The sequence below is a fragment of the Staurois parvus genome, unplaced genomic scaffold (assembly GCF_062004578.1).
Source record: "Staurois parvus isolate SC_StPar_1 unplaced genomic scaffold, SC_StPar_1.0 ptg000604l, whole genome shotgun sequence".
Lineage (NCBI taxonomy): Eukaryota > Metazoa > Chordata > Amphibia > Anura > Ranidae > Staurois > Staurois parvus.
The window spans coordinates 3,419,399-3,442,378 of NW_028318400.1; the positions used below are offsets into that span (position 1 = coordinate 3,419,399).

The 22,980-nt window shown below is 42.8% G+C and overlaps 2 protein-coding genes across 3 annotated transcripts in view; one reads left to right on the forward strand and one right to left on the reverse strand.

The window, feature by feature from the left end:
- Nucleotides 1-9,543, forward strand: part of SLC16A12 (solute carrier family 16 member 12) — a 109,406-nt gene extending 99,863 nt beyond the window's left edge. For both annotated transcript variants that reach the window (XM_089692774.1, XM_089692775.1), the window contains 2 exons: nt 3,951-4,210; nt 8,490-9,543. In XM_089692774.1, coding sequence (XP_089548900.1) covers nt 3,951-4,210; nt 8,490-8,707 — 478 coding nt within the window. In that variant the 3' untranslated portion in view covers nt 8,708-9,543. The remainder of the gene's footprint in view (nt 1-3,950; nt 4,211-8,489) is intronic.
- Nucleotides 8,998-21,310, reverse strand: LOC149449786 (uncharacterized). Its single transcript, XM_089692776.1, has 3 exons — nt 20,921-21,310; nt 14,227-14,404; nt 8,998-11,459 (listed from the first exon to the last, which is right to left on the reverse strand). The coding sequence occupies exons 1-3, from the start codon at nt 21,245-21,247 to the stop codon at nt 11,173-11,175; spliced, it is 792 nt and encodes a 263-aa protein (XP_089548902.1). The 5' UTR covers nt 21,248-21,310; the 3' UTR covers nt 8,998-11,172.
- Nucleotides 21,311-22,980: the final 1,670 nt, after the last annotated feature.

Here is a 22,980-nt window from a genome sequence, read left to right on the forward strand (position 1 = left end):
GGACTGACAACTCATGGGGCCCCCGGGCAATAGGGGATCATGTCCTTGCCCAAACTCAAAAAAGCCTATGAAAAAGGTACCAGGGGCATCTCATGGGGCCCCTTACTGTCCCCGGGCCCTCGGGCAGTGCCCGAGTTTCCAAATGGTCAGTCCGCCCCTGGCCCAATGTAAGTGTGCATATGTAATACCTGAGGGATAGCTGTGGAAGCAGAGAATTACTGTAGTAGTTGCTGCTACACCATCTTCCAGGTCCTCTGCTGAGCGGCTGCCCTTCAGCATAGTAACCACAGTGGATTGCTTTTTTTCTCAGCTGTGCTCTCTGATTGGATGAGGTGGAGATTGTGATGTTACCGCCCTGCCTGTCAAATCAAAGGACACCTTTGCAGGATTTAGAAAAATGCAATATGTTTTGGGAACGGCACCCATGCTGAGCATACAACCTGGATGATTACAGCGGTCCCACAGTTATAAAATACGCATACATACAGTACATTGCTCCAACCTGCACCTGGAGCTCAGTTAAGAAAAAAAATCACATATTTTAGTGAGCTTAACCAAACAAGTTACACTGAATCTGGAGTAGTTGGGTTTGGTTACCAATCAGCTTCTAGCTTTTATTTTAAAAGGTGAAGGCCTCTTTCACATGGGTGTTCCATATGTCCATTTTTCATCTGTCCGTTTACGGATGAAAAACGGACATTCATGTATTTCTATGGACTAGCGGATGTATGATCATCCATTTACATCTGTTAATGTCCGTATCCATTAACATCTGTTTTTTGAATGGAAGAAAACCCTATTTTTCTTTTATAAAAAAAAACCAGGAACAGACGAAAAACGGACATAAACGGATGAAAAAACTGATGTAAACTGATGAAGAAATGGATGTAAACTGAAGAAAAACGGATATCAACTGGTCCGTTTTTTCTTTGAAAAAATGTGACTGAGCTGATGAAAAAAAAAAGCCCGTGTGAAAGGACCCTAACTGAACAAGCTGAAGCTAGAAGCTGATTGGTTATTATGCACAGCTGCCCCAGATTATCTCTGTTCCCATTTTTTTTTAAATTTTCGGTCTTTTTTTGTTAATTTAGCAAAAAATAAAAACCCCAGTGGTGATTAAATACCACCAAAAGAAAGCTCTAGTTTTGTGAACAAAATTATAAAATTTTAGTTTGGGTACAGTGTTGCATGACCACGCAATTGTCATTCTAAGTGTGAGAGACCTGAAAACTGGCCTGGGCAGGAAGGGGGTAAAAGTGTCCAGTGTTGAAGTGGTTAAGTGAATAAATGACAACGAACAAGAGAACATCCCCCTGGTGGGCATATATTAGCAGTTAAAGTAGAGCTCCACCCAAAAGGGGAAGTTCTGCTTTAAGGACTGCTCCCCATTAAGGATTGGCACCTTTGGGAAGCGGGGGGGGCCCGATAATCGAATTTGACAGGTACCCGTTCCCACTTCCGGCCCAATTGCCACGGCGAAACGGAAAGTGTCCTCCCTCCCTCCCTGTAGTCTTTTGGGACACGTGACAGGTCCCAGAAGACTACAGGACCATTCACAAAGCGCAGCTCTACTCGCGCATGCGCAGTGGGTACCCAGCTGTGAAGCCGCAAGCTATCACAACCGGGTGCCCACACTGAAGATGCCGGCCTCCTGGAATACAGGACAGCTGGTGAAATGAGCTGCGGGGGGCACAACACGGGACCAAGGGACAGGTAAGTGGCTGTTTTTTAAAAGTCAGCGGCTACAGTTTTTGTATCTGCTGACTTTTATTTTTTGATAGGTCGAGTGGAACTCCTTTAACTCGCTTTAACTTTACGAATTAAAGGAGAGGCTCTTTTGGGTGTACCATATCTCCCAACTTTCTGAGATGGGAACGAGGGACACCTATCAGCAAAAGTATGTAAGCATAGGATACACCCCTTGCCACGCCCCCTTAAAGGAGAATTATACAAAAAAATTGTTGGTTAAACCCACAAGTCATTTTTTGACCACTACTATTCCTTTATATTGGCTTTGGAAATTTAGAAATTGGATGAAAGGTTTAGCATAGGGGAACACTTTTCGAAAGATAAAAAGTGCATTTTATATACAACTACTGTATATAGATCATATTAAAATGAGGGAAAATTATTACGAAAGAGGGACAGAGGGACTTTATTCCAGATGAAGAACAGTCCCTCAAAATCAGGGACAGTTGGGAGCTATGCCTGTACTTTTCCTGGAGATCACAGAAGTGCAGGGGCAGACTGACCATTTGGAAACTCGGGCACTGCCCGAGGGCCCGGGGTCAGTAGGGGGCCCCATGAGATGCCCCTGGTACCTTTTTCATAGGCTTTTTTGAGTTGGGAAGGGCACAGGGGCCCCATGATCCCCTATTGCCCAGGGGCCTCATGAGTTGTCAGTCCGCCCCTGCAGGAGTGCAATTTGTTTTCAGCTGACAGTGGGATCCACCCAGATGTCTGGACAGGCATCTGGCTCAGCCTCTCAGTGATCCGCTGAGAGCCTGAGCAAGCTGCTCCCTCCCCCTCCACAGCCCAGTGCTCCAGTGAGCACTGGTGGGGAAGAGTAGAAAGCGGGATCTGACCGTCACCGTTCTCTGCTCACAGCGACGGCGAGAACGCAGCAATCAGCAGTCATGTGATCTGTGAGTTCTCATCTTTAGAGCTGGCAGGGACTGATGCAGCATTGGACCGATGCTGCATCCACCTAGATAAGTATAATTTTGGAAAAAAAACAAACCCCATACTTCTTTTTTAATGCCTTCAAAATATGCTAACTATTGCCATCATTATACCTAATGGATGTAGTTTTAGGACCCTTTAACACTGTGTGCAGTTACCTGCGTTTTTCCGCATGGAAAAACACAAATACCTGCAATGTCACACAGAAAACAATAGTTCATGTTTGTATAACATTGCAGCACTCTGCTCGGTCCCGCATGTCATTTCAGAGGTTCACAGGGACCAAGCAGAGAAGCTCAGCCCACCCTGATTCTGTGCAGCAGTATGAATGAAGTGTCACAATGCACACTTCAAAAATAGTTTGTTTTTAAAAAATGCATCACACTGCCACCTGTCACAGCTCTGAAGCCAAACACCATGCAGCAGTGGTTTGGGCCGTAGATCAGTGTGAACGGGTCCTTAGAGAAACTGATGAGAAGCTAGTGCCCTCATGTGTTGGAGTTTAAGCATTGAACATTCAATGGGTCTGCAGCCATTACAAAAGAAACAAAACTGAATGTATTGTGTTTTACAGGCCCTTCCATTGAAGTCTATGGGACTAACAAGGCCTGAATATGCTACAAAAAAAGCATAGTCCGTAGAACATAGGGTGACTGTATGTACACATATGAGCAGGCACAAGTATGAACAGGCACACTTAAAAAAAATGAGATTCTGCATGTTCACCATATTCAGGCATAGGGAAATAAGTAGAAAAGTGCTTGAGTGTGAATGAAGACTAAAGCTAAACTGCGGGCAGATATAGAAATATCAGTTAATCCACTTGCATATTGATCGAAAATATAATTAAATGTGTTTTTAAACACAAGTATAAGTATCAAATTTAATTTGGTATTAGGTTTTTGCAACACCTTGTAAAGTAGAACACAAATTGCATGGAAGAAGGCCAGAAGTCAATCATGTCTGCTACAGTGATGACAGGTAACATGCTAACAGGAGAGTGTAGAACGTATCCTCAAATACAAACATTTCCCCTTGCACTTTGAAAACGTTGCACCTAACATCAACCAGTCACAACATTCTGAAAAATCCTAATATAATTACATGAATTATATAAAAAAATATTATGATAACATATATGCATAAAGAAATAGCCAGTTGATATCCTAACAATGTGTTTTGTGGAGCATAATAGCACCTATGGGGTTTTTATGTCTTTTTAAACTATTATTGTGCATGTTATTTTATTATGTGTATTTGTTTTGTAGGGTCCTGAAAAAACACAGATATGCCTGCTATATTATAGCTGTGGCGCTGGATGGCCTTAGCTGTCTCTTTCTGCCAATTCTTAATTGCTTCCAGTCGCTTATACCATTTTCTGTTACATTTGGTTACTTTGATGGCGCATATGTGGCTCTGATTCCTGTGGTGACTGGAGATGTAGTTGGAACAACTCACTTATCGTCTGCTCTTGGAGTGGTATTCTTTCTCCATGCAGTGCCTTATTTAGTGAGCCCTCCTATATCAGGTACGTCTACAATAGTATGTGAAGAGGAACCTCAGCAAGTGTATTAATGCCTTTGTTTAGACCACCAATTTTTGCCAGGGTTCCATAAAACTTTAGGATTTCTCCAGAGATTGCTAGAGGTTCCTTGAGCTGATGGGCTTCCTATTCAAGAGTGCCTCCATGATTCTTGATGCAATGCCACTTGGCAAAGCCAGTGTCATGACACCAAAGATGTTTCAAGCTGTCTGTAAGGAGATATTCTGATCACCACTGGAAGGGCCCTGCTTTACGCTGACCCCCAATAAATTCATTTTAGCATGGGTTCCCTGATACCTGAAAATTATTTCAAGGGTTCCTTTGTAGTAAAAGGGTTGAGAAGGGTTAGTATAGACCTTTTCAAAATCAGTGTCTTTAGGACTTGATTACGTACTGCAAAAAAAGCTTTTCCTCTCTGCTTCCATCTCTACAATGCAGTCTGCATTAAGGTGAAACGCGTCAGGGTGGTGAAGTGTGTTTTGTCTGGAATTAATAAAAGTTTTAGGAGAGGACTGACTTTTTTGGAACGCATTCATCCAGTTGATCCTTGAAACATAAGATCTCTGTGATCGAGTTCAAGGGCCTCTTACCTGCTTTGGTCGTTACAAGGGGACACCACTCCCCTTCTATGTCTTTTAGTCCTGATTTATTAATTTCAGGAACTTATATAGAGCTGTCAATTTATGCAGCGCTTTACTCATATATATTGTATGTTCGCACCAGTCCTTGCCCTCAAGGAGCTTACAATCTAATGTCCCTAAATCGCATTCATACATGCTAGGGCCAGTTTAGACAGGAGCCAATTAACCTGTCTTTGGAATGTGGGAGAAAACCAGCACAGGGAGAACATGCAAACTCCAGGCAGGCAGTTCCATGGTTGGGATTCAAACCGGTGACTCTAGTGCTGCCAGGCGGAAGTGCTAACCACTTAGCCACTGTGCTTTAATTGATATCATATTATATAGAAGTTAGCAGTAGAATTGGGAAACCGCAGGGTGGCTGGAAATACCCAAAACACCAAAGCGATCAGGGACAGTGAAAGAACTATAGTGGACAGATCTCATCATTGGAATCCCCAAGAGATACAGGTAACCAGCTGGACATTACACACTACAAGCAAAACAAAGACACTGGTCATACAGTGAGAAAATGACAATCAATAAATAACACACATAACAATGGGTCATTTTGTATACACCGTATGAACATATATCCTACAATAAGAAGCCTATTAAACCACACAGGTTGACCCAATTCAGTTTCCCCTTCTTATTGTATCTAGCTGCACTTTCCACAAACTTGTAAATTCGAGCTGTTATATCTTACAATTAAGGGCGCATTAAGGGGAATTTAATAAAACTAGAGCATCCAGAGTCTGGAGGAGTTGTGTATGATAACCTGTCAACTTGTAGCTTTTATTTTTACAGCTTAACTGAACAAGCTGAAGCTGGAAGTTGGTTGATTACTATGCAGAGCTGCACCTGGTTCTCTGTGCTCCAGTTTTAGTAGATTCCCACAATTTTTTAAAAGACTTATGCAGGCCATAGATGGGGAGAAAAACGGCAGATTTTCGGCCGATTAACGAACTATCGGTCGGTCTAAAAAACTTACCTGACCACCAATTATTACGAAAATCGGCCGATTAATGAGTAACCTATAACGGGAAATGATGTCATTTTGTGACCTTTGTGATCCTTTTTCGGAAAACGATCGTTCGTTTTTGACCATCAATGAGGATAAAGTCGGGCGTTTTTTTCGAAAATTTTCCAACATCACCGATAATCTGAAAGTCCAAAATACACGAAAAACGGCCGACAAAATCGTCCACTAACGATAAGATAATCGGCCGGTTTTATTTTCGGACGAAAAATCGGCCGTTTTTCTCCCCATCTATGGCCTGCATTATTCCCTGACATTCATAAAGACTGGTGCAGAAAGATTTTGTAAGCGTCTTCCACATGCTCTAAAAGTGGTGCAGACTATGCTAAATTAATGTACCTGTCTAGAATTTGGCACACATTGCACCACTTTTAAAACTCGTTTTAAAAAGTACCATGGTCTTTCTGCACGCCAAAAGAGAGTTGGTCTTAATTAGCGACAACTGTCATTATTTTATTTTGAATTTGGCACATTCAATGTCAAATCCTTTTAGAACTACCTGAATTTGGGGCACAAGTCACTGTCAGAACCAGAAGTGTTGCAGATGCTTCATGAATTTGGCACGAAACATTAAGGAGGCATTAACGCAAAAAGAGTGCTACAGCAGTTTTACTGAATCGCCCCCCCCCCTCCCCATTGTTCTTTGAAATAAATGAAATGGGCAGCACAGTGGCTAAATGGTTAGCATTTCCACCTGGCAGTACTAGGGTCGCTGGCTCGAATCCCAACACACGGCACCACCTGCCTGGAGCTTGCATGTTCTCCCTGTGCTTGCGTGGGTTTCCTCAATGTTAGAATTGTGTCGATGTCCCAATATTTATAGACCTGACTGTATGAATGTAAGTTAGGGACCCTAGACTGTACGCCCCTTGAGGGTTAGGGACTGATGTGAATGTACAATATATATGTAAAAGCGCTGCGTAACTTGACGGCGCTATGTAAGTGCCTGAAATAAATAATAAATAAAATTACCTGAACTGTATCCAAAGCTAAAACTTTAATTTTCATTAACTTACCGTACAAAAGACCTGAAGTTGTAAGATCAATCTTCCACCATTGTGAAATCCTACAACTTAAATTCATTGCAAAAAGTATTAGTGATTATTCTCCTCTCCTTTCTTTGCTAGACTTGAATGCAGCAGAAGATGAATTACTCAACAGTCTGTAGAACTTTCCCCCAAAAATGCGGAATTAAAGGAAATATGTGCTGAGAAAACTATGCAGAGTGTCATTGTTGACCTCTGTTTCTAAAATTACTAGCTGCCTGGCCGATATTCTGACTGCCTCTAAAAGAAGATTCATATGCAAATTCTCATTACCTTTGACGGCTAGACGAATGTTGTTGGAAAGTCTTCAAAATTTAATTTGCTTTTCACATCCTAGTTTGAAACAAATGGACTAGCCCCCCCCCCAAAAAAACCAAAAAAACAAAAAACACATACACCATTAGCAATTTGTTTGTTCCAGGGAAATTTTCCATCTTGCTGCCTTGAATTTTCACGTCACTGCGGTCTATTTGACCCCACTAATGATTAGAAAATTGAACAAACATTCTTAAAACAAAAAATGTAAAATGAAATTCTCCTAGTGTATAGGCAGCTTTACTGCCCCATCTCTTAACCACAGCCTGCAGGCACATAACACCTCCTTCCCACTCTCCTCCTCCTATGTCTGCATTACGTCTGGTATAAGGGTCTTCAAAATAGTGGAATCATTCTGCAATCATTTCCCTTTTCTCCCTAAGTCAGGCAACATTCATCTACCACGTATTCAATGCCTTGTATTGCTGGCTGAATCAGGGAGAACAAACTTATTGGCATTGGGAGAAAACCCCCCATATCTATAGACGTAGGTTAAAACCTTGTCAAGTTTTATTATTTTTGCCATCTATGTTCCATTGAGATTTTCTCTAATTTCTGGTAAACACAATAGGAAGTAAGAGGAATGTCTCTAAAGCCTGGTACACGCTAATTTTTTTTCTTTCAACCTGATGTTAGAACAGCGATCGATTGTGAGCAATTGTGTTATGACAAGGGGGATGCCATTGGCTGAGAGCACTGATTGGGAGTCAATCAGCAGACCTTTTTTGGTCATGCCCCTTCGACAAAAGCCAGCCGAGCCAGCTGCCATATACATGGGTCGAATGTCAGGCGGTTTCTATTGAACCGGCCGATGCCGCCCAACATTTGGCCCATGTGTGCTAGGCTTTAAACCTTTCTGTTCCCTAAACAGGTGTCCCCATTTGAATTTTGTCCCTCTATTCCTGTTCTAGCAACAACTGAACATTTTGAATTTACACTGACTTTTAGTTCCAGGGACAGTGGTCACCAGAACAAGAAGGGGACACAGACAGCAATAAAACCAGACAAGGTTCTACCCTTCCCTACTCTATTCAACACTTCTAAATCTCATAAAAAATTAGATTTAGAAGTGTTGAATAGAGTAGGGAAGGGTAGAACCTTGTCAAGTGAAATCAAGTGAATGGAGATTTTTACATTTATGTCTCCCAGAGAAAAAAAACTTACTTGGATAGGAAGCAAAGTTTGCAAATTTGGTTCACCTAATACTGGAAACTATTTTAAAATATGCATTTCTTTCTTAACAGGTTGGTTGGTAGACACCACAGGAAACTATACAGCAGCATTCCTTTTAAGTGGATTTTCTATGATATTTTGTGCTGTTTTATTAGTTTTTGTCAAGTTAATAAAGAGGATAAAATCCAAAGGATTTATACAGTCAGTGCCAACCTCTGAAACTAAGCAAGAAATCTGCACTAATGGAGACCTATCCTGTCCAGCCACAGAGGAGCATAAAGAGGTGTAAATGAACCTTCAAAGTGTCCATCTGACAGCAATATACAGATTGGAGTCTTCAGAATGGGCTATTCTAAACTATCAGGACCTGTTTTCTTCAGGGTGGCCATACAGTACATCGGCCCATAGAAAACGCCATCTGTAATTTTGAAAGCAACAACTTTTTTTTCAGTTTTCTTCAATAAGCTGGACAAACAATGTAACTATGGCAGATGTCCTCCTTGCATACTAAATGCAGCAACCCTGCACTTTATAAGGAATTTTTTCAAGAAGTCGAAAAACTTTTTAGATGTTGAAAAATTTTAAAAAGACTAAATATTTTATGTTTGAAATACAATGATGAACAGTCCTTTTGTGGATGCAAGACTGGATTCAATGCAATGCATTGAAGAAGATAAACTTTGAACTGTTTAGTAATGGAAACATTGATGCTGTATTTGTTTCACAATACATTTCAAGCAATAGACCTTTGCCAAAATTATGTTCAGAACCAGAACTTCTTGTGCCTTGGAGCACACTGAGTGCAGAGAAATTTAGTGGTTTGTTGTTGGTTTTGGCGAGCCGAATGAGCTTATTCAATAAGGCAAAGAGTAAGGTGCTTTAAGCAGTCATTCTGAACAGTCAATGAAACCTCTGAATTTGGTTGCTCAGGGTTGCTGTACCATCCACAGTTTTAAAGCTCTGCTTTGTTGAATAAGCCAATACATGGTTTAATCCCTGGTGGTTTAGTAATCTGGAGTTGTCAAAATCTTTAGCCAATTGTGAGTTATTTTGATGTTTGAAACATTTATACCTTTCAAGTTTTCTTAATAAATCTGATGTTGTCACAGCAATAACTTTACCTTATTACATGGTGGCTGTGTCATGTGTCCCTGGTCTTCCTACTCAGCTATCTCACCAGTATTTTACACCAGTTTTGTTGTAACCTTGGACATTCTGGGGTTGATTTGCTAAAATTTAAGCACTCAGAAGCTGGTTGGCTACCATGCACAGCTGCACCAGCTTCTAACTTTATCTGGTTCAATTAAGCTTTGGCAATAAAACCTGGAAGCTGACTAATTTCTATGCAGATTTGGCACTCTCCGGGTTTAGTAAATCAACCCCATTGTGTCTTCTTCTTTGTCACTAACCATAGAGATGATCATTGTGCCACAAAGACTCAATGGATAGATCCATTCTACAGTATGAACCTTACAGTATAGAAAGCTTCTCATAATGCTATAAAGAGGAGGCCTGATCTCAAAGAAGATTCTAAGGGGTAGATTTACTAAAACAGGTGCCCCCAGATTCTGGTGCAGATGTGCATGGTAGTCAATCAGCTTCTACTTTCAGCTTTGGCAATAAAACCTGGAAGCTGATTGGTAGCTATGCAGAGTTGCACCAGATTTGCACTCTCCCATTTTAGTAAATGACTAAGTGGCCAAGGCAGATGTCACGATCCGCCTGGCGGCATCTCTATCGGTCCACAGCACGAATTTCCTCAGGGCGCGGGGTCTAAGTCCCAATCTGCTTATTCACCAGGGCCCCTGATGGTGGGGATGGACTTGGAGCAGACTGAGACCAGGTCGCGACCCCTGAGTACGTCCGACAATGGTAGAGAGCGCCGTCAGAGGAGTGCGGGGTAAGGAGTCTGCTGTGAAGAGGCTGGCAGACCTGGTAACCAGGGACGATCCCTGCGGGATGGATGGATCGTCTGGGTGGCTGGAAGCGTAGTCAGGCGGGCCAGGTCAGCAACGTGCGGGCAGCGAGGTACCGAAGGAGAAGGCAGAGAATGGTCGAGGTCACAAGCCGGGTTCAGTAACTAGCGGACAGCGCGGTACAAGGGGTCAGGCAGAAGGATGGTCAGGCAAGCCAAGGGTTAAGCAGGATACCAGCAGCAGGGTCAGGTACAATGCAGAGGTCGGCAACGGAGTAACACAAGATCAGGTATCAGGACAGAGCACAAAAGACCAAACGGCAATCTGACATACCTCTATTCCCGTTTAAATAGCCCGCCCTGCGTTGTCATTGGTGCCAGGTGCGTGTCCGCGATCCCGAGTGCGCATGCGCGGCCATCGTGATCGCCCGGGTCCCGCTGCCTGCTGATTAGAGCGCATCGGTGTCCTGCGCATCGCGGCCGGACACCGATCCCTGACAGCAGATGAGAGAAAACACAACCAACAGGAGTAGGCCTTGAGTGAGGTATAGCATCTTTGAAGCCCAGAGAAATTGTCAGGTTAAATCAGCTAAATATATTCCAGGTGCATCAAAAGACATGTTCTGCCCTATACTAGATGATAAATACTGTGTTCTTCAAAGCTTCATAAAAATGAGTCAAGAGGAGCGATTTTCCACTATTCTATATACCTTTACATTTGATTGTATATGAATTTACTCTTAAACAGGGAATCCCATCAAATACATTGTATACTTATACAAAGAACAGCTATGTCCTTACACATTCATTTAACACAACATAACATAGTCAGACCTATTTCACCAAGGAATTTCACCACCATTCCAAGAAAAAAACTTTCCTGTCTGGTCAAGGCTTAGGCCATCAATAATTTTCATGAGATAGTTCACAGACAGCTCTGGAGAAAACAGCTTCTCTTTGGGTACATTCTTCTGGTAAGATCTTGACAAGTCTGTGTCCACTGTGCCTGGGTGAAGAGAAACACAAATCACTTTCTTACTTCCTCTCTTTAGTTCAATGGAAAGGTTTTTGGTGGCCATATTCAGAGCGGCTTTAGACATCCGGTAGCTGTACCATCCTCCTAAGCCTAAAAGAAGAGAATTGCAGAATAAATAAAAGAAAACCCATGCTTTATAAACTGATGGAAAATTAGACTCTTGCCAACCAATATTTGCATCTAAATTGGCCACATTAAATAGTCTAAAATAAACTCAAAAGAGCAAAAAACTACTAATGTTGTAAGGGCTTGCTGCCATGAGTGCCCAGGGAACAGTAAATGCAGTTTAACCGCTTCCATACAGGGCACTTTTACCCCCTTCCTGCCCAGGCCAATTTTCAGGTTTCAGCGCTCTCACACTTTGAATGACAATTGCACGGTCATACAACATTGTACCCAAAGTAAAATTTTATCATTTTCTTCACACAACTAGAGCTTTCTTTTGGTGGTGTTTAATCACCACTGGGGTTTTTATTTTTTGCTAAGTTAACAAAAAAAGACCAAAAATTTTGAAAAAAAAAACACGCTTTTCTTTGTTTCTGTTATAAAAGTTTGCAAATAAATAATTGTTCTTCATAAATTTAGGCCAAGATGTATTCTACTCCATATCTTTGGTGAAAATAACCCAAATTAGGATGTATTATTTAGTTTGTAGGAAAGTTATAGAGTTCACAAACTATGGTATATATCTGAATATTGATCAATCCTGAAGTACTGACGGCCAATCCAATTTCTTGAGGTCCAAGAATGTCAGGAGAGTACAGATATCACTCAAATGACCGCTTTTTGCAAAGTAGACAGTCCGACGTACTCCATAAGAGTCATGGCGAGTTTTTTGAAGTTGTAATTTTTTTGTCATAATTTTTACGAAAATTAAGAAATTAAAAAAATGATTTTCACTATTTTTTTTTACATACTGTCACCAGTGCAGTACAGCATCATCATATAACTGGCATGGCGGTGATCAGAGACACTGACTGGTGACAGTACGAAAAAAAAAAAATTGATAATTTTTTTTTTATTTTTTATTACATTTTTTTCACTTTTTTTAAAGATTTTTTTTCAATATTTCACTATGACCAAAGTGTGTATAATGTTACCATAGTAACATTGTACTACTTTGGGGAAGGGATCAGTATTTTTTTTTTTTTTTTTTTTACACAATTTGCTTATAGCAAAGAATTTCTTTGCTATAAGCAAGCATTTACCTGAATGAAATTGATTAATTCAGGGGTTTTTTTTTGTGCTTAGCTGTGATTTGGCCACAGCTAATCACATGACACAGCTGGGCTGTGATTGGCCCAGCTTGTGCATGTGATCTCTGTGACTATTCACAGCTAGACACACTTGTATACAATGGATGGCATGAAAGCCATCCATTGTATACAACTGTCATGTGACCTGCTGTGATTGGTCACAGCAGGTCACATGGTACTGGCAACGGGGCCGGTACACAGATCTGTCATCGGCCGTGTCCGAGGTACACGGCCAGTGATAGATCGTGCCGCTGCGCGGCCCTGCAAGCAGGTGCAATGCGCATGCGTGAAAGGACGCCATATGGAGTCCACCTGGAAGACGAGCTGTTTGCCCGGCCGCCATCTGGCTATAGGCTGGGCGGCAACTTGTTAAAGCCTGGTTCACACTATTGCAGACCGTGCCGTGCGGCTCATGTTTGCTTGGGCACGGCAGCCCATTTATTTGAATAGGCTACTGTGCTGCGTGAACTGCACAAAGAAGGTGCTTGCACCATTTTAAAAATGCGGCTGCAGGGAAACCACATGGTCGTTGTGGGCTGAGATTCGCGGGAGTGCCATTCAGAATGAATGGTAGCCCTGCCTGTTTCCAAAAGCAGTGCAGTTCAGCTGCAGGTAATGCACAGTATAGGCTAGTGTGAACCTAGCCTTACTGCCCCCAACCACTCACCTGAATAGGGAGATGCAGCCTCTCAGATGTGCACACATGCCAAAAATGAAAGTAGAACTATAGGCAAAATGTTTTTTCATTTTGGATAGAGCAAGGGAGGGTCATAACTGCTGTCAATTTGTTTTTGCCATCATTTGTCCCATTTCTGAGGCTTTACTTCTTGTCCCATAGCTAAACAGGAAGTGAGAGGACATCCCTGCATATTAAGGGAATCCCTAGGGGCCCCCAAGTCACCAGAGCTAGTGCCCTCATTGCAAGATTTTCCCTCTAGATTTTGGGGAACAACCCAAATTCTGTTATTTTTTTTACTTTTACTTTCAATGATAATGATAAACAGGACAAATAGACAACAATAAAACCTGACAGCAAGTGGACAGGTGTTCTAATCCCTCTCCACTTCATCCATAACTTAAAAAAAGTTTACCCTTTAGTTCTAATTTAAATGGCATGTTGCATTTGGCAAGCGGTACTGACATGGAACACACCCCATTCAAGTGAATAGGGCTGTGATGCAACCGCTTTGCAACCACAAGCAATGTGTGCAGTTGGGTGTGCACAATGGACCAGATCTAACACAGGGGCTCATTTACTAAAACTGGAGAGTGCAAAATCTCGTACAAATCTGCACAGAAACCAATCAGCTTCCAGGATTTATTGTCAAAGCTTAATTGAACAAGCTGAAATTAGAAGCTGATTGGCCACAATGCACAGCTGCACCATATTTTGCACTCTCCAGTTTTAGTAAATCTTCCCCACAGTCTTTAAGATTTTACCAACAAACTGGCTTGGATGCGGAGGATAGGGCATTCTCACAGACATGGGCTACTCAATGTCAGACAGCTATTATATTCAGGTGCTGTTATTGGGAACATTGTGAGATGAATTCAGATTGTGCTGTGTTTACAGAAGACAGTCTTATATTAGTAATTCTTACCATTGTCAGCTATAGAGCCCACTTTAGCGCTCATGTTTATCAAAATGGCGCTGTGCTGCTTGGACCTGTCATTTGACTGAGCTCCAAATGCCCCAGTTCCTTTCAGCAGTAGTGGTGCAAAATGTTTAGCCATCAACAGGGGACCTATGGTGTTTGTGGAAAGTGTCAACGATAGGTCCTAAAGAACAGAAAAAAAAAAAGTATCCTCAATAATGTACAGTATGTAATGGGAAGACACCAAGTAGAAGATTTAAGACAGCCAGACAGACACCAAGTAGAAGACTTAACAGGCTTTACAGGGCCCAGTTTGCTCCAAACCAACATGGAGACTTATTAGCAGGGAGGCCCTCCTGGCACCTGACCACTGCACCTGCACCCTTAGACTTCTTTCACAATTATACGTTTTTCTTCTGCTTTTGCGTTAAAAAAGCAAAAGAAAAACGTGTGACCATGTATTCCTATGGAAAACACACATCCCCATTGAAATCAATGGAAAAAGGGGCAAAAACGTACCCGCTTTTTTTTAGTGCATTTTTTAAAATCACATATCCTGTGAAAAAAAGTACCACAAACGTGGTAAAAACATGGCAAAAACGTGACAAAAACTGCGGATCAGTGTGAAAGTAGCCTTAGAGTCTAAGCTTAGGAGAAAATCTTTTTAAAAATTAGCACAAGTGTCATTACTTACATTAAGTGCTCCTTGTGCTGGTGCTGGCTGTAATAGTGGAAATCTGAAGTCCTCTGCCCACCACCTATACCTGTAGCCATAATCTTCCGGTGCTGCAGGGGTTAATACCTGGACCCGTGACAGGCACTCTTCAAGAGTACCAGCAATGGCTGCCCTTTCTGCCCACCTCTTCCATTCACAGAAACTGTTCATGAATGGAAATCAATATATGATCTGATTTTCACTATTACAACCTCCACCAGCACAAGGGACACAGCTTTAAAGAGTAACTCCACGTTTGTTAAAAAAAAAAAAAAAATTCCCCTCTGGGAGATTTATTTGCATTGCAAGGATTTTAATAAATTTTTTTGCAGGTTCCCACCTTTTCTTATTCTGAAGAAATATCTGTTTGTCTGTGTCCATGTGCACAATGAATCTGTCTGTATTTCATAATTATCAATCAGCTGCTGCACCTGCAGGGAGCTAATGTGGAAAGTTGCAGGATCTGTATTCCTTTAATGCAGGCCATAGATGGGTCGAAAATCGGCCCATTTTACGTCCGAAAATAAAATCGCCCAATTTTCGGATCGTTAGTGGGTTAATAGGTCGGCCGTTTTTCGGTATTTTGGCAGATTTTTTTTGTCGGTAAAGTTTGAAAAAAATCGGCCGATTTTGCTGATCAGCCGATTTTCGTGGCAATGATGGGCAAATTGGCCGATCTTTTTACAGATAAAAAATCTGCACATGAGCAGTGACCTGCAAGAAGAAGACAAAAAGAAGAAGAAAAAGAAGAGGATGAAGAAGAAGAAGAAGAGGATGAAGAAGAAGAAGAGGATGAAGAAGAAGAAGAAGAATTCCAGTCCGGCAAAAAGTGTCCCTGCAGAGAGCTCCGCTATTTCTTTGACAGTTCTTTGACATTTATAGCGGCTGCAACAATGTATCTATTTGTTTCCGAATAAAAACATCTGTATCCGAAATGGATACAAATAGATACAATGTTGCAGCCGCTATAAATGTCAAAAAACTGTCAAAGAACTTGCAGAGCTCTCTGCAGAGACACTTTTTGCCGGCTGTAGACGGGATGAAAATCGTCCGATTTTTTTTACCGTTCCTGGTAATGTCGGCCGATTGAATGACCGATTTTTGTTTTTTTTTAAAGAAAAATCGATCGGTTTTCTCCCCATCTATGGCCTGCATAAACCGGCCATACACGGGTCGAATTCCGAAAGAATTTTCTTTCGGAAATCTTTTCTAGGAATTTTCGTTCGAATTTTGCACCATTTTTGGGCTACAGCAATGGCCAATTTTCGAGTGACCATCAAATTTTAGTGATCAGGCATGTTTCTAATCAATGATGGGAGAATCGTGTGAGAAATGTAATTGAAAAAAAAAACTAGCATGAGCTGTGACCAGGAAAGAAAAGAAAATTCTTTTCTGTAGCAACAGTGAAATTAAAGGCTTGGTTGGTCAAATTTTCAAAATCAATGGTGGCACCATCGGATTACAAAATGCATAAAATTTCTGATTTTCTAAAGAAAATTTGTTCAGAATTTAACCCATGTATGGCCTGCATTAGATGTGATTTCCCTTTGGGAGTATTACACCAAAAATGACATTTTTATTGTAGGGGATGCCCAAAAACGTTTGTTATATAGTACAATGACGGGCACAAGGTGGTTCTCTCGTTCTGGGAGGACATCACATGACGTCCTTCCATTCCAACCACAATTGTGCAGCTACGGGAGCGCGCAGCGCGGCAATAGGCGGCGCACTGTGTCCCTTGGACACAGCGGATCACCGATCAATGGAAAGAGCCGAAGATGTCGGCTCAGTCATGTGATCAGCTGTGTCCAAGTTATCGGCATTTCTCTCCTCACAAGCTGTCACACTGACAGCTCGAGAGGAGAGCCGGTAATCGTCTTTCTGCGGAGGGCACATGTACACTGATCATTAGAGCACTGATGATCAGTGTGCCCTGATGATCAGTGTGACCCCAGCAGTGCCACCTGTCAGTGTCCATCAGTGTCAGCAGTCAGTGCTCATCCATGCCACCTGCCAGTGCCCATCAGTGCCACATCAGTGCCACATTTCAGTGCCTACCAGTGCACATCAATGCCACATATCAGTGCTCACCTGAGTTGCCTTTCAGTGTCACCCATCAATGCCAGTCAGTGCCGCCTATCAGTGCTGCCAGTCAGTGCCGCCTATCAGTGCTGCCAGTCAGTGCTGCCTATCAGTGTGCATCAATGCCGCTATCAGTGCCCATCAGTGCCGCCTATCAGTGCTGCCTAACAGTGCCAGTTAGTGCCACCTATCAGTGCCTAACAGTGACAGTTAGTGCCGCCTATCAGTGCTAGTCAGTGCCACCTATCAGTGCTGCCTTTCAGTGCCCAGTGATGCCTGTCAATGCCCATCAGTGCCACCTACCAGTGCCTCCTCATCAGTGCCCACCAGTACCACCTATCAGTGTTCATGAGTGCAGCCTATCAGTGCCCATCACTACAGCCTCATTAGCGTACATCAGTGAAGGAGAAAAATCACTTATTTACAAAATTGTATAACAAAAACTTTTTTTTTCAAAATTTTCAGTGGTTTTTGGTTTGTTTAAGAAAAAATAAAAAACCCAGAGGTGATTAAATACCACCATAATAAAGCTCTATCTGTCACAAAAAAATGATAAAAATATCATATGGGTACAGTGTTTCATGACCACGCAATTGTCATTCAAAGTGTGACAGCACTGAAAGCTGGAAATTGGCCTGGGCAGGAAGGGGGTATAAGTGCCCTGTAGGCTAGTGGTTAAAGAAAACTAAAGTGTTAAAGCTAATTCCAGGGATGATCTCTCCAGCGGCCCCTCTGGACTAATACAAGTACCCAATAAAGTACATTCCTGGAGTTCAGCTTTAAAGAGTAACTCCATTTTTGTTAAGAAAAAAAAAACAATCCCCTCTGTCCGATCAATGTACCTCATAGGACCCCTTAAGCCAGCCATAGATGGTTTGAATCTCGGCCGGTTCATAAGGGACTGGTTAAGATTTGAACAATCTATGGGCAGGCTGATTGTTACCATTTCATTTGTTCAATTAATTTGTTCTAATTCTTGCATACAACCAGCCTGCTAGATTTTTCATGCAATTATTGCCAGCGACTATAGCCGCTAATAGTAACCACTGTGTTCGGAAAATCGGTGGATGGCATGCCACCCACTGGGAGAACACAATGGCTCTGTGGGAGGGATTCCCCCATCAACACTGTGTGAACTGTGGTTGCAGGAAAGAAAATCGCATCATCTATGGCCGGCTCTAAAGGGGTCCCTCCCTAACCCAAGCCCCTGCATGGGCTGCTATGGCTAGTGTTTCACCACTGTTTATATTACACACCATGCATGATGCTGCATTATACTGGTAAGTAGCTGTGAGCATGGGTTTTGTCCTAAGCTGTCACTCCCGTCAAACCAGCATTCAATCAGCCACAGCCAGGACATTCTCTTCCTCAAAGCTGCACATAACAAAGGGCTGGGGATGCATATGACATGATTAGAAAGGAAAAAGAAGGCGCTTCTGAGTGTAGACCGTCATGTCGTTTACTAAAACAAAGTTAACATGCACTCACATGGATAAGTCATAATAAGGTAAGTCCATGTACCCGTGAATTGTCCTCCACTGCTGCGTTGTATAGCGTTGCCCTTCTGGCTCCCTAGCTAGCTGGATGATGAGGGGGAACCAAAGCGAGGCTGGAACGCAGTTGGAGCACAAGTGGACTGTGGATCTTGGCGTGGTGACATCACCAGATATGACGCAACGCGTTTCGGAGCATGTGCAGAACAACTTGCATTGGGTGCGCTCCTTTCTCAAGCTCCAGACAGTGTCCGTTTGCCACAGTGATCTTGTAATCGGATAGACTGGATGATCACCGGGTTTACTACCTTTCCAATATACAATCACAATCCACTCATCAGTTTGCACCGGGATTATATCCTTTATGTGACATGATTAACCTAACATGTGTCCATGTGGCCAAAATTAGTTCAATGATATCTCGAGCATCCCTTCCCCTTTGATATTTCGGCTATGGGGTGGGGAATGCCCTGGGGAATGCCCTGGCCATGGCTGATTTGGCACTGATTTGGTGGAAATGACAACTTCCTCCCTAAAATAAGTTCACCGTTATTTCATGTTACACCTCAGGTATGGGTGTAACATGAAACATGTACAGGACTTCCCCACCCCATGGCATTGGGTGGGGATTCCTCTTCCCTCGCAGCCGCTGTCACATTTTAAAATCAGAGTGGCGGTTTGGGACAGCCGTGTCATTCATTTACATGGATCTGTGAATGAAGAAACCACAAATCCTGTCTGCCACCGTGGCAAATGGCTTGTACTTCTCGATGAACTATGGGTGTACTCACCAGACACTTCCTCCAACTTTCTGACAAAAAGCCTCTAGAGAGATATAGGCAAGAAAGCAGACGTGTCTACAGGAGCCTGACATTGCCCCTGCAATCCACTGATTACGGGTGCATTGCTTTACAGGCTCCTGTAGGAAAAAATATGCACTTTTTTGTACTGCAAAAATACGTGCAATTATTTATTTATTTTTCTAACAGTGAACTTATCCTTTAACCAGTTACCTGCCGTCCTATAGCAGAAGTACTGCTACAGGGCGGCAGGGCTGCGCTAAATCATGTACATATATATGGGATTTGCATCTCCGGGTAGGGGGGTGCGCGCGTGCACCGCCCTACCTGTGCCGCTGTTGGGGGCTAGGGCTGTCAATCACTGGGTCCCGGTCGAAGATTCCCCTTCAGCATCTGTTGATCTTCAAGCAAAGCTGACGGGGGAGAGACCTGTGAGTAAACAACACAAGTCTCTCTTCTGCCAGCAAAGATATGCTGCTTTGTATTTCTCTGCACAGCAGAGAAATACAAAGCAGCATGTCTCCCTAGTAAAACACAGCACATGATGTAAAACAGCACACAGTTAACCCTTTGATCACCCCAGATGTTAACCCTTTCCTGCCTAGTGTCATTAGTACAGTGTCAGTGCTTTATATTAGCACTGATCACTGTATTAGTGTCACTGGGGATGTCAGTAGCAGTTAGTCAGTTCCCACCCAGTGTCAGAATGCCCGCCGCACTCCTGCTATAAGTTGATTGTCGCCTATACTATGAAAAAAAAATCCAGTATATATACCGCCATTTGTAGAAGCTATAGCTTCACATAAACCAATTAATTTACACATATTGGCCTCGGCCTCAGAGATTCTGCTCTCTCCTGGCTCTCATCCTACCTGTCACAACGCTCTTTCAGCGTTACCTATAATGCTACCACCTCCCCCTCACTCCCCCTCTCTGTTGGGGTCCCTCACGGCTCTGTCCTCAGGCCCCTTCTCTTCTCCATCTATATCTCCTCCCTTGGCCAACTCATACACTTTCATGGCTTCAACTACCATCTATATGCTGACGACACACAAATCTATCTCTCAACCCCCCTCCTCCTGTGCCACCATCACCTCCCTCCTAGATTGTAAGCTCGAAAGAGCAGGGCCCTCGATCCCCTCATGTTTTGCATTGTATTGTTATTGTTCTGTCACATGTTCTGTCCCCCTTTGTAATGTACAGCGCTGAGTGAACTATTGGCGCTTTATAAATACTGTATAATAATATTTTTTTAGCAAAGACATGTCGCAGAATACATTTTGCCCTAAATTTATGAAGAAATTAGATTTTTTTACTAGATACATTTTATAGCAAACAGTAAAAAATATTGTTTTTTTTCCCAAAATTGTTGATCTTTTTATGTTTATAGCGCAACAAATAAAAAAACACAGAAGCGATCAAATACCACCGAAAGAAGGTGCTACTTGTGGGGAAAAAAAAGGACGTAAATTTCATTTATGTACAGCATTGCATGACCGCGCAATTAACGCAGTGCTGTAACGCAAAAAATGATCAGGAAGGGGGGTACATCCTCTTGAAGGCAGGTGACTACGTTTGCAGCAAACCTGTGCTCATCCAGACACTCTCACCTCTGCAGAGACTTCTCTAAGGCTTGTCTCTCCTCTGCCACTAGGGTGCAGCAATGCGGAGGAATTGATGAGTAGGTCCAGGCTATGGAAAGTCAGCGCCACCTGCTGGGCACATTGCTGTATGGCGCCCTGGCTGAGTACATCCAGTCTCACAATGGTCAGTAGATGGGGGTGGAGCCGCTTCAGTACATGCAAACCATCCGCGGACTGCGGCTCCCTGCACGTAGCAATGACATGGCGGCACTTGTTGGACTGGACTAGGAACTTGCAGAACTGGAGGCCGACACCCCGACTTGCTCCCTGAACCAGAGCGACTCCTCCGGACATCTTCCCGGCACAGCCTGCGATTACCGCACAGCGACACGGCTTTACATAATACACAGGACGATGCTGCCACCTACTGGAACCTACTGGAACCTACCTCCGCCTGCAGCCGAGTAATCAGTGGACAGATATTCATGAAAAATCAAATGATGAAATAAAATACACAAATATTCATTTATTGAGCGTTTACTAACCACCTAAGGACCAGGGCCTTTTTCTGGCACTTTTTGTTCAAATGTAGCAATCATTTTTTTGCTAGAAAGTTACTTAGAACCCCCAAACATTATATATATTTATTTTAAAGCAGAGGCCCTGGAAAATTGGTGGGTTTTGCAATTTTTTATGTCACACAGTATTTGCGCAGCAGTTTTTCTAATATAATTTTTTAGGGAAAAAAAAATAAAAAAAAAATTTAATGCAAAAAAACAAAATGCATAACCCAAAATATTTTGGTAAGATATAAAAGATGATGTTGCACAGAAAATAGATACCAAACATGTCATGCTTTAACCGCCTCCTGCCCGCCATAAAAGGAAATGACAGGAGGGCGGTGGCTCTCTTCTGGCTCCTGTCTGTTGGGTGCCCCCACAGCAAGCAGCTTGCTATGGGGGCACCCACTGTTCCATGTGTCCATTCACAAACGGAACCATGGCTTGGCCCCACCCTCTCGCTCTCCTCATTGGCTGACTGGCTGTGATTGACAGCAGCGGGAGCCAATGGCCAATGAGGAGGCAGAGACCCATCACAGCTGAGGCTGTCATTCACATCACTGGATCACGATGAGGCTCAGGTAAGTATTGCGAGGGCTGGGGGCACTGCTGCACACAGGTTTTTTACCTTCATGCATAGAATGCATGAAGGTAAAAAATCTTCAGCCTTCACAACCACTTTACACCCCGGTCACATCAAACCCGACTTTGAAATCGCGTGACTTACAGTGAAGTCGCACGATTTAAAAGTCGGGTGAACTCCCGATTTCATGTGCGATTTGCAAGACATCTGACACAGACGTCTTTGTAAATCGCACCAAAAGCAGTGCATGTACTACTTCAGAAATCGGTGCGGCTCCGACCAAGTCGGAACTGCACCAATATGACTGCTGTAATTGCGGACAATAGGGTGCCACTTGGCATGCAATTTGCAAGTTGCATAGCATGCAAATTGCATGCCAATTAACATCCAGGGTGACCGGGGTGTTAAGGCTGGATTTCTACAAAAAAAAAAGTGTGTTCATCCATAAGGATCCATACCATGCCCTTAATCTGAGCATGCAGCCTGGCTTTGGTTGTGGGGGTTTGTTAACATATCTTTAACAATAAGGGGGGCCCAGATTCCACCCACCATACATGAATGACTATGGGGTACATAGTACCCCTCCTGACATGCTGGCTGTACCCAAGTCATACAATAATTAACTTGGGTACAGTTAGCCTGTCCATAAATGGTTTGAATCCTGGCTAGTCCCTGCTGAACCGGCTGGGATTTGAACCGTCTATGGCCAGCCTAATTGTTACTGCTATTCAGAATTGTGTGATTATAGGGGATCGATCATTCTTTCATGCTACTGAAAATCTCTTATGTAGCAGCTTACAGTACATTAGAAGGTAACAAGAGACAGACAAAAAATTTACTGATGAGATTTAAAAACAGGATTGAGTTTCCAAAATCTTCCATGTGACTCAAAGGTAAGGAGTCAGAACACTAGCTATGGAAACTGTACTCCGAAAATCAAAAGG